Source organism: Photinus pyralis, unplaced genomic scaffold (assembly GCF_008802855.1).
Source record: "Photinus pyralis isolate 1611_PpyrPB1 unplaced genomic scaffold, Ppyr1.3 Ppyr1.4_LG1, whole genome shotgun sequence".
Lineage (NCBI taxonomy): Eukaryota > Metazoa > Arthropoda > Insecta > Coleoptera > Lampyridae > Photinus > Photinus pyralis.
Genome location: NW_022170249.1, coordinates 27,453,522 through 27,469,961, shown reverse-complemented (window position 1 = coordinate 27,469,961; position 16,440 = coordinate 27,453,522). Strand labels below are relative to the sequence as shown.

At 34.8% G+C, this 16,440-nt stretch overlaps 1 protein-coding gene across 1 annotated transcript in view; it reads left to right on the top strand.

Annotated features, from left to right (window-relative positions):
• Positions 1-1,551: 1,551 nt before the first annotated feature.
• Positions 1,552-16,440, top strand: part of LOC116158970 (zwei Ig domain protein zig-8-like) — a gene marked incomplete at both ends in the record, with an annotated part of 57,648 nt that continues 42,759 nt past the window's right edge. The window contains 1 exon segment of the mRNA XM_031471850.1: positions 1,552-1,736. Coding sequence (XP_031327710.1) covers positions 1,552-1,736 — 185 coding nt within the window.

Here is a 16,440-nt window from a genome sequence, read left to right as displayed (position 1 = left end):
CAAATAGGTTTCAATGTGTAAGGATAAATAATAACCTATCAGGAAAACTGTATAACGAAAGGAGTACCCCAAGGTAGTATTCTGGGGCCTCTTCTCTTTTTAATTTATATTAATGATATGCCAAGCTTTATTTCTGGAAATGAAAACTGCCTTCTTTATGCAGATGATGCTACCTTACTTGTTGGGGCCGAACACATTAACGGGGCACTAAATAACTCCAATGAATTACTTCAACGAGCTAATACTTGGTGCACTATAAACTTATTACATATAAATACAATGAAAACGGTATCCATGATATTATCACTGCGATCACATGATTTATCAACACCTGAATATGTGAAATTTTTAGGAATTTGTATTGATCGTAAATTAAATTTTGATGTTCACGGTAATTTTGTTGCTACGAAGTTAAGCAGAAATATTTTTGTTTTGCGTAGATTAGCGAGTAATGTAACTATGAATATTCTTAAAACTGCCTATTTTGCACTCATACATAGCCACTTGTCTTATGCTATTAATGTTTGGGGTCATTTTGCTTGTTGGAGGCAATTATTTAAATTACAAAGAAAAGCCGTTAGAATTATTGCTAACATTTCATTTAGAGATGATTGTCGGCAAGCTTTCATTGATCACCAAATATTAACGCTTCCATCTATTTTTATTTTTACTTGTCTTTGTTTTGTTAAGCGCAATGAACATTATTTTGTTAAAAATTGCGATGTTCATAATTATGACACCCGCAACAAATTAAATGCATTTGTCCCTTTTTGCCGTTTAAGTAAGACGCAAAACAGTTTTGATCATATCAATATAAAAATGTATAATTATATTCCTCCCAATATTAAGGCTTTACCTTTTAATTTATTCAAATCAAGAACTAAAGCATTTCTTATTGATAAAGCGTTTTACTCGTATGAGGAATTTTTCAGTACAGAGTTCTTTTTGTTATAATTTTGTTTGTTCTTACATTTGTAATATTTTTATTTTGCTTTTGTATTGACTTATGTATGTAGGCTGTTCTACAAAACATTAAATAAGCTTTATTATTATTATTATTATTATTAAATAGTTACTGACAACATTTACTGTCAAACCCGACCAGTCAGTGTCCTCTCTGTACTTACAGTAACATTACCAACGAAATACTGTCCCTGTATATCTCCAACTCTGTAAGAAGTTTAGAAGAAAAACACAACGAAATTCGAATTCAATTAATTCCATAGTGGGTCAGCTATAAAGAACTTAATCCCCCGCTTAAAAATACAATTTCGTTGTTAACTCCAGTTAAGCCGACAGATTCTTTAAGCTTTAATAAAAGTTGTCAATAGAATAAGCAAAGTTCGGAATTAGAGAGATTAGCCAGGCTCGCCGGATTTCTTGGTTTTAAACAAAATGTCAACCGCATTAATGATGGATTCGATCAATTCCATTGTGACCTCACTCGAAAGGATAATGAGATAAATTTTATCGTTGGCGATTTTCTTAAGCACGTCAACTAAGGGTGGAACGTTTCCTATAATATGTATTAACGTCGAGTTTTTGTTTCAGGATTAGGACGTCCCAAAAGTGAGGAAATTAACGTTTTGCAAGAGCTGTCGGAGGAGTTTGACGTTGAGCCAATAATAATAAATCGAGGTCCCTTCTTCGAGAAGGCCGCCTCAAAAAACGTAACCGCGCTGGTAGATAAAACGTCTTATTTAAACTGCAAAGTAAGAAATTTAGGAAACAGAACGGTAAGTGTGCGTATTTTTTTTCCTTTTCTTACTTTTGGAAAACGCGTCTCTACTCCACATCGATTTATTTATGATGCCTCTTTCGTTCTAATAACAATAACAAAGACAATGAGTAACTGTTATCGTTAAATCCCGACTGACTTAGAACAATGCGTTGGCACACTCGGGTGGGTTGGCAAAAGGAAACCTAACGACCTACTATAACTCTTCAAAACGACGTCGTTTGATTTCCGTATAATTAACATTAAGACTTACATATATCAAGATATTTAATTGTTAAATTCCGCAGAGTGCTGGCCTAACTCCATAAATAGCGGGGATGAAAGAATAGTACCCCATCATAAATCTTAGTCAATCGATTTGCTGTGTGAATGAATTTAAAGCGTCAGTACAAAACGAAAATGTTGTTAATAACTGTGCACCAAATTTGTAGCGTTTTTTTTTTACTGAAAAGACTTTCGTAAATATAAAGTTAATAATTATTTTTTTTACCTTTAGGCATACCGAATTTTATACATTCAACGACAATTTATTTAATTACAAGTTTACGTCACAGCTCAATAAAGGTGATTTTGTGAAAAGACACTCTATTAGAAGCATTTATTTTTAGGGGTGTGGCTTTTGAAACTTTGAGGTCGCGATGCGAAGAAACAATCGGAACAAAATTAATTCAGGAAATAGGAGATCCAAAGGCTAAACGCTTTCTAAAGCACAGACTTTCTCTCTGAAGTACAACTGGAGAATGCGTCAGAAATCTCAAGTACATATACACCGTCACACTCTTTCCTTCGATACATTGCTAATTTATAGTCATTGAATTGAATGAGAACGTCAAAGAAAACTAATCAAACTGATATTGGGGGGTGTAGAAAATGTTTTCCTCCACATAGTATTGATGAGGGGTTCAATAAATAGCAACCTAGTAACGGACTATTAGAAACATTAAGACTATTAATACTATTTTACAATCTTAGCATAGTAAAGAGGTTTTTACTGGCGAGTCGTTAATTAAGGTTATGAAGGTATTTTTACCAAGAATTAATTTCAATGTACTTTCTTGGTATCTATGAAGCCTTATAGTCCAGTCAACCTGTGTTTTTAGTGGGAAAAAAATAGTATAAAGCTAATTTTTTCCCCATCGACTACTACCATTTAGACAAGTGTTTAGCCAAAAGTCCCCGCCCCTACCCCCCTTGCTTCCCCCCTGTGCCACCCTAAACATGAAAAGTGTAGGGGTTTCGTAAATCGCGTCTCTCTCGATTACTAAACAACATATCGGATTGCAATTTGTTTTATTCTCTTTGCTATAACATTGTCTACAAATAAGTTTCAGTTGACTTTAGTCGTAACTTTTACCGTTGGTTTGTAATTCGTATGAAAATGTAAAAAGTGGTATATTTTTCGGCACGTAATTTTACTTTTTGTCGCAGAAATTTTCACGCCGACATTTTATCAAAAAATGTTCCCTACAAAAGTTGTAGCTCCCATTATTACCTTTAAAATGATATGAAATAGTACTTACTTTGTTGAGAACCTGCGAGATTCAGCCGGTGTAACGCAGAATGCGTACCCAGTCGTGGTGGGTTCCGTCGAGGTGGGCCCGGCGGCACGGCGTTGCAATGCTAATATTGTTGTATAGTGAGTGTTTTTTTTTAACTTGAAGGTACACTATTGCATTTTCTCTAAAGAAAACCCAACGAGTCTCAGTGAAACCTAAATTCCACAATTTTTCAATTTGTGTCAAATATGTCCTTGTATAGGTACAGCTAAAAAACGTATTTTAAATAGTTTTTTCTATTTCGATGTGGAAACAATACCGAAACCGTACTTGATTGGTCCAGTTTGCGTGCGTTTCTAGACAAAAATGATGCTGAAAGAAATAGAAACGTATTCTTTTTTTTATTTTGTTGGATTGGTACCCCTCGCTTTTTTGCCGTCATCGGTATCCGTCAAATCAAAACTAAACATAATCTGTAATGTGTAAATAAAGTACGAGAGAGGACTTTTTAACTAAATTTCAAATAAACAAAGGTATGACAATGTATTGTACAAGAGACGTGTTTGTCATCCGTATTCATCATAACTGCCGCAAAATGGAATTATGACCAAATAATTAAAAGTTTGAAGTTTGAAAATACAGGAATCAGGTTAGCCAACGTGAAAATAAATGAACTGTGTCTATTACCAACATACACTGAATGATAGTTTAAAACCAGGTTTAAAATTACCTAACAACGCCTAAAGGCAATATTTATAATTTGTATATATTATTTAAAAGTCGAAATAGAAAAAATAGTATAAAGCACACGTGTCATTTGACTACTTGTCGCACTCGGCTTTTGCCGCATTCGCCGCTACGCGGCTTATGCGGCAAACTACCTCGTGCGACAATCTTCGCCAAATGACACTTGTACTTTAATATACTATTCTATTACCCAAAATCGTCCTGAACCTTCATTTTCATGCTTACTTTCTGTCAGGAAATCTTAGTTTCCATGACAGAGGCAGAGCAGACTACGTTTCCTGCCGTTTGTCACTTTACTGGCCGCAACTGTCACTTTACCGGCCGCATTTGTGACATTTCCAAATGTCTATAGTCATCACTGAGATTGACATTAATTAAAAGTTCTATATAAAAATTGAAATTTGTTATTAAAATACGATTTCGGGTAAAATTTAATACAAACCTCGTCAGTAAAATGACATTACCTGACTCGGAAATTAAAGTACTCGGCCCCAAACGGAACCTCGCACTTCCAATACTTCCTCGACAGTAATGTATCATTTTCCTGACTTTTATGTAAATAACTATTGTTTAAAAATGCATGTAATATTTTTTTAATGTTATTTTAGAACAAACTAATTGCGGTATCTTAATTTGAAGTAACAAATATTTTCAGATTATTCACATTAAAAAATAAATTGGTGTTGACCATTTCCGATTTCCTAAACTTCCAGGACAAGTTCTTCATTTTCCTTGACTTCAACCAAAGTTACATTACTGCATGATCCGCCACAGCTCCCACACATTTCTGTGCAACAAGTGATGCTTTAAATCAGCTGCAATTACTTTTGCAAGCCCTTTTGCAGTTGCAGGATCCATTTTTGAATCTGATAGTATGCTCGATAGACGATAAGCGTGTTGTTCAGCAGCACCAGATGTTGCAGGGAGGGATGCGATGTTAAATTTGGATTTTAATGACTTTTTTGCAACAGCTTTAAGTTACATTGAATACCTATCTACTGTCATTCAGACATGCATACCTTGTGCATCCATATTTGTTTCAAGAAGAAAACCTCTCCTATAAATACCTCTTTGAGAATATTTTTGTCTGCCTGTTTTTCATAAAACTGTCATTTGATGAACTTAGCAATTTGTACGCGTTGATTTTAGAAGAGGAATAGTGTCTCCCATATTCAAAGTGTGAGGCCTACAGTTGTCGTCGGACAGGATACAGATCTTTTCGTTCAATTCCTAGGGCTACCACAGTGCCAAAATGTACAACTATTCTTTCACAAACCCTCTGGCACACCATCAACCTATGACATCAGCAAGACCCATGAAGAGATGTGATATTTTTTTATGCTATCACAGGATGTGATACCACGTCTTCTTTATTCGGCAAAGGCAAAATCAACGAGAACAAATTGCTAAGTTCATCAAATGATCGCACAAAAGCTTAACTCAAAGAGGTAGAAGAGGCTTTTTTCTTGAAACTATATCGATGCACAAGGTCTGCATGTCTGAATGACAGTAGATATCCAATGTAACTTAAAGCTGTTGCGAAAATGTCATTAAAATCCAAATTTAGCATGGCATCCGTCGCTCCAACATCTGGAGCTGCTGAACAACACGCTTATCGAGCATCTATCAAATTCAAAAATGGAATGGAGATAAGGAAATCAGCGCTACGGACTGGGGATGGATCATGCAGCAAGGTACCTGTGGTTGAAGTCGAGGAAAATGGTCAACATCAATTTATTTTTTAATGTGAATAATCTGAAAATATTTTTTACTTAAAATTAAGATACCGCAATTATTTTCTTCTAAAATAACATAAACAAAATATTACATGCATTTTGAAACAAAAAACTATTTTAAATACGTTTTTTAGCTGTACCTATACAAGGACTTAATTAATATTTGACACAAATTTAAAAAGGGTGGAATTTAGGTTTCACTGAGATTCGTTGGGTTTAGTTTAGAGAAAATGCAATAGTGTACCTTCAAGTTAGAAAAAAACACTCACTATACCACAATATTAGCATTGCAACGCCGTGCCGCCGGGCCCACCTCGACGGAACCCGCCACGACTGGGTACGCATTCTGCATTACACCGGCTGAATCTCACAGGCTCTTCAACAAAGTAAGTACTATTTCATATCATTTTAAAGGTAATAATGGGAGCTACAACTTTTGTAGGGAACATTTTTTGATAAAATGTCGGCGTGAAAATTTCTGCGACAAAAAGTAAAATTACGTGCCGAAAAATATACCACTTTTTACATTTTCATACGAATTACAAACCAACGGTAAAAGTTACGACGAAAGTCAACTGAAACTTATTTGTAGACAATGTTATAGCAAAGAGAATAAAACAAATTGCAATCCGATATGTTGTTTAGTAATCGAGAGAGACGCGATTTACGAAACCCCTACACTTTTCATGTTTAGGGTGGCACAGGGGGGGAAGCAAGGGGGTAGGGGCGGGGACTTTTGGCTAAACACTTGTCTAAATGGTAGTAGTCGATGGAGAAAAAATGAGCTTTATACTATTTTTTTCCTTCAACTGGTGTTTTACGACACAGGTTGACTGGACTATTATTTTTGATCGGACAATGGTCACGCGAAAGTGCAAATTTGAAAGAATCAGTCGTACGTTACGTTAATTTTAATTTGTTTAACTGTTAATTATATTATTATTACAAAGGCACTCAACACCTACAAACAATGTACGGAGCACATGCGATTAATCGATAGAAATAAAATTTAAATGAAAATTTTAATTAACTCTAGCATCCACTCATAACTGTGATTTTCTTTAAGAGACGCAAAAAACGATCAATTACGTGTCCAACTAAACCAATAGGGCCGACTGCCCAAATTAACCGTGTAACAGAAATCAGCGATAACACGTCCTTCTTTTGAAGCTACTTAAATTTTACCTTACGCAACGCGATAACGAATTTTCTTATCGCAAACGACGAGATATAACCTTTTATAACTTCCGCAAAATTCGACCAGATGTGTCTTACTTCTAACACCTTCTAGCACCTTATCTATATTGAACAATTTTCAAAAGCAATAAACTTAAAACGAAAATTACCCATCTACTCAAATTTCTAAATGTAAAAACAGTTACTGAAATACAAACTCAAACGAAACGATCACACTTTATGCTTATTCTTAGAAACCAAAACACGCTGTGAAAAGTGCAACAAGGCCGTGTTCTTTCCTGCCACCTATTTCGTTGGGAGTTAGCTCGTATCTACCCAAAAAGTTTTCTCTATAGTCTATATACCTCCGAACCGTCATATCTTGTCTAGGTTTTGCATCATCTTACAAATAGCATTATTTTCAAAAATTGACAAAAACCCGAAATTCTTAATTGATGTATCTCCTAAACTATAAATAACCAGAGAACCACATAAAATATTAAATGAAAGGTACTTTTACACTCTACAATTTTGAATAAAACATACTTTTACCAAAGCATTACCGTTGGCCTAAAAAGAAATTTTTATTAATGTTTGACCATAGGAATTTCTGCCGACGTCAGTCTCATTGGAAAACTTGGTTTTTTCTCTTTTTCCATTTAAACAAGTTGGAAAAATAAAATCTTCTACCGGACCTTTTATAACCATTTAGCATTTTTACGTCTAATTAGACTGTACTAATTATTCATATGACCCAAATTGTTCAGACCCTTATGAGTAGCTTCCAATTTGCATTTAATTTTTTTTTCACAGAAATAGGTAAATTGAGAATTGTTTGGGGTTTGAGTAATTTAAACATTGCCAATCAATCAATTTGCCTGTGGTCAAAATTTAGAGATTTGAAATTATTGTCCGGGTGGATAGTGGTTTTGTTAGAATTTGAAAGAACAAATTCGTCAACTGGACTGCAAGGGGCACGCATTTATATCTACATATTTAATTCCTATGAGGATTTGTTTTTTAATTGCTTTTGGAAACCGGTGGAGATGGGGTGTTTGTATCATATTTCATCTTTTTAATTAGTACTATTGAGTTACAATGCGAATTTGGCATGATAGCATGTAGTAGCCTGGAATTTGCAAAATTGATAAGAACCCATTTTATAAGTGCGATTAATTAACGAGTAGCTAGGGAGGATTTGTTGGAGAATTTTGATAGGGCAAAAACCGTTCGTTGGAACAGTCAGAATTGGAATTTATATTAGTTAAGGTGGTGTAACGGACCCCCTTTGTAAACCGAACGTTTATTTTTTCGTTAATTAAAGATAAATTTCACACCGAGGAAACGAAACCTTTCCTTTTGATCCATATCAGTTCGGAATATCAGTTAAATTTGACAGCGGTTAGTTATTTTGCGTTCATAGCCAGTTAAATAAAATTATGAAATTTTCCTGGCCCTATATAATAAAGAATAAAGGGGGCCCTCAACGAGTCGTTATCCAAAAAAATGTCCATGCTGTTCACATATATTGGATGCAATTTTAAGACGTCGGAAAAATTGTGTTAAAAAAAGGCACGGTTCAATTTTCAAATCCTCATTGTGAAAAATTAAATTATTTTCCGTTGGATCCATTTAATAATGCAAATTATGAGAGAAAGGATTTTCATGTAATTTTACGTATTATTAAACGGCGCCAATTCGTGTAGATTTGATAATAGAAGTATTGAAGCATGTATTTAGTTAAGCATCTATTGAAAAGGATATAACGGTTTCTAAGTAATTTCAATTAAAATTTCGCTCAATTCAGTCGATAAGTTATAAGTTATTGATTTAAGATAGGCGATTATATAATAGAGTAGGTTTGGTACATTTTCATATATTATAAGTTTTCAGTAGAACAGGGAAAGAATCCGTTTCTCCACCAGTTCTTGTTACAGTGTATAACATCCTTTCATTTAATGCTAGGCGGGGATTAATTAATCATTTTACTTGAAAAAATTCAGGTTCAAAGTGGAGGTCGGAAAAAATCATAAAGGGATCTTCGGATTCTTCAGTGTTGTCGAGTTATTCTGATTCTTCGCATTTTTTCGTTTCATCAAGTTCTCTCTAAATTAGTCCTCTTCGATCCTTCATCAGATGCGAATGCCTTAGATTCTACATACCCATCAAATTAAGTTTCCTTTTATTCTAATTATTTTTCTTAATTTTGGAGGCTTCTGCTTATAGCCATTAAATATTAGTAAAGGAATATTATTGTAAAGAATGTTCCGATCAAAGGGTGCCAATGTGCCACTATGTATGGTATGTGACTTGAATCTCCTACACAAGACTTAATCACCAAGTATGTGCATTGCAGAAATTAGGCAATCATCATACTTACTCCTATTAGACATGGTCGCCATTTTTAATCCTAAGAATTGAATGCTATGACACTGCGGGTCAAATTTGATCTATGTGTCAAATATATCACGGCAAGTCACTTTCCTTTATCACAGAATGCCAAAATAAAGAGAACGTGACAAAAATGAAAAGAAGTGTTTATGAACTAAAAGAAATAAATCAGAAACGATACATAGAAATTTATAGTGTCTTACGACAGTATGATCCAGAAAGTGAGGTTTTCTGTGTTAAACTACAACAAACCCTTCTCTTTTCATCCGTTTGTATGTAAACTCGCATAAATACTAAATAAAACAAAATAACGAATGGCGTGCGGTTGCAAACTGTTCCTTACTTATTTGTCATGCTTTTCTTGCAAACAAGCCACCGACCATATTTCACAAGTAACCGCCATTAATTTTAAACAAAAGTTCCAATTACGCCGCTCTTTTACAAATTTATTTTAATTATTTCACTTTAATATTGCAAGATGTCTTTTGGAATGCTGACAATCAAATAAATTGTATTTTAGGATCAGGAAGACAATTGTGAAACAACACATCTAGTCTTAATATTTCCGTGCAAGCGCTTTAAATTTCAAAGTTTGTTAATACAAAATTGAAAGGCGGCGTTATTTTCCGGTTTTATATTATCGGTTTCCCAACAATACGCCCCAGCGCAACATATAATTGGATTACATGCCCATCGTAACAGAATTTATAAATTTTAACAATTTTCGTAAATTTACGATCACCTTGGATCAAAATATTAATTGGGAAGTTTAATGTTAGATACTCTGTAATTTAGTTTATGTGTTAATGTAAACCACTTAGAGTGAAGTTTGTGAATCGATTATATTGGGGTTCAATAAACTAAATGGTGTTACTTTACTTAGTGGAGAATTGCGCTTGGTACGTTTTTCTTTATTTTCAAACCGATTTACTTTAAATGCATTTTAACAAAATGACTTTGAGCAGTTTGTAAAGTTAAAATCCAGCATTGTTCTCTTTACTAACGCTCTCGTTCGATTTCCCACTAGATCGAATACGTTTTGTTATTGCCTACTTTATCACCTTATTCTTGTGACTAAAACCGTTGATCTATACAAGTAAAATGTGATGATTTTGATTTTCATGTTAATTCTTCAGTGGATTTATTCACATAGATATTGATTCAGTAATTTCGTTTTTACTAAAAGCTCGTAGACGATTTTTAACAAATGACTATTACGTTTCGTGAAAAATTCCATCTTCCCCCAGATGTGTTTTCAATAGATTTGCGTTTAATTTCGCACGGCCATAGGACGTTATGCATAAAATAAATTTGAAAAATATAAGCTCAATCTAAAGCACCGTTTTTAGTGGGTTCCGACTCATTGTTACTTACTTTTGCTTCAAATTAGGTTATTGTTTCGAAATATTCACCGTTAAAAACTATATTGGGAAATAAAAGAATGGCAGGTAATGAAGAATTCATCTACATCTGGTTCCATTATATAGAACAGGTCCTAAAAAACTATGCGGTAAATTCTTCTCCGCGGCTAATCGCTCCAGTAATTTTCATCGGAAGCCTGGTCATGGTGAATTCGCCCTCAGAGGTTCTTACCTGAAAGATCGTCGCTCTCCAGTAAAATCCAGGCATGGAATTCACCCCTATACCCGTCTGGCCAAAATTTGCCTTTGGGCAAATCTTCCACTGGCGACTATTCCTCGGCGGATCCTTCGGGGCGATTCTTTTTAGGGGTGTTAAACAGTTTCGATTGAATGAAAAGTGGAATATCTCTGCTTTTAAGTAGTATAATATTTTTTTGAGGAAAAACTTTAGATAAGTAACTAACCACCGTTTTCTTTCATTAGTTGTTTCAGGCGTAGTAAAACTTAAAGCTGTACGGAAATTTTTAAAAGGAACATAAATTTCTTGAAATTGGCACTTTGTTTAAATTATTCAATTAAAGTGCGTGGAAATTAATGTACCGCACCATCGCGTTGACTGAAATTAGCATCGTCTCCTACGCACAAAAATATCCAAATTTGTTTAAGAAGTTCAAAGATAAAACCGGAAGCTACATGCCAGAGAGATTTAAGTTTGTGTACAGACATAAAGATTAACTTCGAGACACGAAGGGCATTATCCGCAACAAACAACTTTATGCCTTTACTGGTATTTTTAAGCGCGGCTTCATGTAGCTAATTTACCCTAATCCCCGCTAATAGATATTTATTTGCGCAGAAATGTTCCGGATTAAATCACCTGCCTTTTAGACTTTTAACCTTTATGAAAAACTTTTTAATTATAAATATTTTTGCGTCTAATTGCACACTCGAAATTTGTAATCCAACTTCAAATACACTGTGATGAAATTTATGACCGTACAAAATCAGAGCTTATTTGAGTTACTGCTTAATAAAGAAGTTGGCAATTCCTGCATTGAGAATAATCTAATTCCCTAGCTTGATTTCTGATTTGGAATATATGAGTAATAAACAGTATAATGGCTTCTTTGAACTCTCAAAACGACAAAACAAAATAAAATTCGACAGCATGTGCTTCTAACCACAACCTCACACATTGTGAATGTTACACCGTAAAAAATTGTTATAATTTGTGCACTATGACTTTATGAAAAGGTCTTGATTATAAAAATCATAAAAAATATAAATCAATCCTACACTACGTACAAAATCATCTATCACTCCATCGGTGGAATGCAAAACACTTTTGGAACTTTAATAAACCCCTAAAGAGCATCTAAAAAAGCGACAGAGCTCCTCGGTGTGACCCTACGGGGTTATTTTATTTGACCCATTTTCAATTGGCTTGTTACATGTGGCATATAAGTCTACTGTGCAAAATTTCAACCGGATAGGTTCAAGCGTTTGGCAGGAACAGAGAAGCGTGACCCCACGGGGTCATTTAATTTGACACATTTTCAATAGGCTTCCTACATATGGCATATAGATCAACTGTGCAAAGTTTGAACTGAATAGGTTTCAAGCATTTAAAGATCAGCGCTATTGAATATGAGCCGGATTAAAAGTCTGATTTCCGAATTCGGGTTGTGTGCAAAAAATTCCCCTACTGAAAATTGGGAAATTTCCTTCGGCCTGCAGGTAAAGTGGAAATGGTCAGCAAAGGCAGAAAATTTCCCAATGGAGATCTAAAACACATAAAACGTTACCATAACTCTGAGGATCCTTCTACATGCCTGATGTAATTATCTGTTTACCCCTGTGTCGTTAAATTGGCCTTTTTGGTTTCACCTTTGTACTGTGAGACGATTCACGAATTTTTAACGTGAATGAGCACTTCGATAAACTGTAATGATATTGGCTAAGCATTTGTGTCTCTCTAGTGCCGATCGTTAATAATAAATTGTGTAATAAAATGCCCATTCAACTTTTGCGTTGGAGAACGAACCATCGGTGCTCAACAATTTAAAATTGCATTAACGACATTCTCGTATAATGAAATATTTTTGAGCTCATACTGGGATAGTAAACTGCGGGAGTCTGCAGTTCGCCTGCGTCACTTAATAATGCTGGTAGGTATTCGTAGTTTTTTGAAGCTGCAGCCATAAATTTTTTTCAATTACGTTTTGCTTTAATCCGATTGTAATTAAATGGTTTCAAATCGAATTATATCAGTCCACAATTCAAAGCGATAACTAACGAAAAAAAAGCAGTTTGAATACTTATTCTACTTTTGCAATAAAATTCTAGCGCACTACTTGAAATATCTTCATACGGCTAGAATGTATTGAAACTGCGCTCCAAGTAAAGATTTTGCTTTGCCTTCCGTAAAATTAATAAACCCACTGAATGTTCAATATATAAGGTAAAGGTATATACCAATTTCCAATAATGGAAAAACATAAATCAGTCTGGTATAAAAGAGAGTCGAATAAGACAAAGATAGAACGGAAATGAAAACTCGGAATAATTAAACCACAAGTTTAATCTATTCCAGGATCGTAACTTCCATGCTGCAATTCACATAAACTATCGGTCCGTTTTTTGCTCTCGTATTTAAATTGTAGGAAAATTTGGAGCAGTTTTCAGAATACATCGACCGCCGCCAATACAAATGAATGAATCGTATACCTTTTAACGTGCAGATCTTTCCATTACGAAAGCACACAATTGCGGCAAATTAAAATTGCATCAGCTTGCGGTCGAGGGGCACACCACTTGCGCGAGGGGTATAAATTCCTTTTATTGCTCTTTAGAATTCTGTAACCAAAGTTCAATCGTGATGGATATTAAATTACGATTTCGCTCGTTGAAATCGTATCTGATAATCTTTAGCGCCCTTTTTTTTGCTTTTGTAGACCAATTTATCTTATCCCGTCGTTAAGCTATCTTTTATTTCGATTATATTTATGGCCGGACTTTTTTGATCGGATTTTTATAGCCGGAATTTGTCATCTCGTTCAGATTTCGTGTCGAAGTTATAACGGTAGGTTATAAGATTTGTGAATGTAGCTGTAATATGGTATGAACAGGCTGTAATAGTAGTTCTAATGCAACAAATTGACATCTCGACAAAAAATTAAAGAAAAGTACTAGCCGACGTAAAATTTGGCAACAAAAACGCTTACGTGAATTATTTCCGAAAGTTAACCCTTTTTTATGGTACATTCTAACAATATTAAACCAAAGGCATTTGCAAAGTTTAATTATCATGCAGACTAACAGAACTAATAATAATTTTAGATACAGTTGGAGATGCAGTACTGCCTGGCACATCACTATGCCAAACGCATTTGTTTACACAATCAATAAATTGAATATAAAATCAACTCGTTGTGTTTTTCATATTCCTTCAATCAATAAATGGAATTGGTTCCTTAAACCCAGAAAATTATTTACTATTTATTTTTGGTTTAGTTTTCAAAGTAAGGTTGCCATTACATCCGTCAGTCTCCCCTATGTTGATGTATACGAGCCCTTATTTTTAAAAGAAACCAAAAAGAGGTATATCGTACGTACAAAGGTCATCTACACTATCCAAAATTTGACCAGAAAAAACGCCTCTGCTTTTATTCCATGAATTATGTTGAAAGAACTGGTCATACGAGTAATTTAAATGAATACGGAGTCGGAATTAATTTTTGTTATTGACAATAAATTAATTGGATATTTATTCGAATCCATTGCGCGACCCGCATCTTTATGCCAGATTTTTGTATCCAAGATTTGTTGACGTGTTGATAAAAATTTGATTAATACATTATTTGCAATTTCGGAAGGTGATCGAAGCTATTGAGCCTCCCAAATTATTAATTTCAGTCAATATAGGGATTTTTCTTTGTAGCATATGCCTAATGTGCATGAGGAGAAATTACAAACTTTTTAGTTTAAAGTTTTTTTTTTAAATTAGAACTAGTTGAACAGGTATATTGTGGGGGTGTAGTTGCCTATATACCTTTACATGCGGCATTATTTATTTGGCGCTCAACGAGAGACCTCAGCAATATGCTTTCCCTTTCATACAAGTTGAAGTGTGCGAGAGCGTTTTTATAATTTTCCGGAAATTGATTTGTTAATGGAGTGCAAGTTTTACTTGAGAGACCTTGTACATTTTTGGCTACGAAGAATTGTCCCTGCGCCACCGTTTTTCTCAGTCAAATATGGCAACAATGCCAAAGACAATCGCCACGCACGCAAGCGGTCGATTGAAACAGGTTAAATACAGTCTTAATTACTTCGTAATATCAATAATCCAAATATACAGTCTTACACTGCAATTTCCACAACAGACGCGTACAAAAAACAACACAAACACTAAAGTGTATTCGCACCCACTTCTTTATTACATAAAACTGGAAGCACGGCACCGACACATGCGCCGGACTTTATCCAATAACCAAATTGTGGTGGCATAAAGACCAAAGGCAAACGACACACTTTCTCTTCTCTTTAAAAAATCTCCCTCTCTTGGCCCATTTTCGATTCCTCTTTATAATTTTTAGTTAAAATACGCAAAATTCTCTTATATAAACGCGCAACACCTGCAACCATATATGTGTACAAAATTAACTTCTACGAATAAGCGCAACTCTTATCTACGAAAGAAGAAAAAACATGAGATAAACTTATGAAATATTACCCAAATAATTTAGAGATTTCCTTATCTTATATTATATATATATTAGCACTATAGGCCTTGTAGGCCCTTGGCTTGGTGGACAATTGATGCCCATTTTGTCCTATTTTCAGCAGCTGCCCTCCACTCCCGAACCTGTAGTCGCGCTAGATCGTCTTCGACTTCCTTTTTCCACTGTGCTCTGGGTCTTCCTACTCGTCTTCTACCTCCCATTTCTACTGTCCAAATTTTACTGGGAACTCTTTCTTGGTTCATCCATAATTAAATGCCCCATCCACCTTATTCGTTGTGCCTTTACTACACCTACTATATCAGCATCGTCATACAGCTCCTTTATTTCTTTGTTTGCTCTCCGTTCCCATGTGTCTCCCACTCTTTTACCTCCATAAATTTTTCTCAGAATTTTCCTTTCCCATATGCTGAGTAACAACTGTTCCTGTTTTCTTATCGTCCACACTTCAGATGCGTAAGTCACTACCGGCCTTATAATAGTTTTGTACACTAGGAGTTTCACTGCTCTAGAGAACACGTTTCCCGGTATTATTGATTTTAGCGCGAAAGCACTCTTGGTCCCTGCAGCTACTCTAGCACTAATTTCATTTGCACTCCCGGGTGTTTTTGATATTACTGTCCCTAGATACACAAACACACCTACCTCTGAAAATCGGTACTCACTGTTTTAGTCTATTGTGATTCTTAAATGGTTGTCTTGGTCACATTTTTTATTGTCCCACACCATATATTTGCTTTTGTTTTCGTTGATTTCTAATCCTATTTTTTTAGCAGTTGTTATAATCTTCTTTGCAGTATTTTGTAGTTCGTCTTTTGACCTTGTTAAGATTGTTAAGTCGTCTGCGAATGCGAGGATTTGATGCCTGTTGTGACAAATTGTGCCTTGACGATTGGCGTTGCTTTCTCTCAAAATCTTTTCTAACACGAGGTTGAATAAAGTAGTTGACAGTGGGTCGCCTTGTCTCAAACCGTTCTTGACTCCGAACTTTCTTATAACAGGTAATTTCTTAACAATTACAAAGCGGCTATAAATAAAAATTTACTATCATCT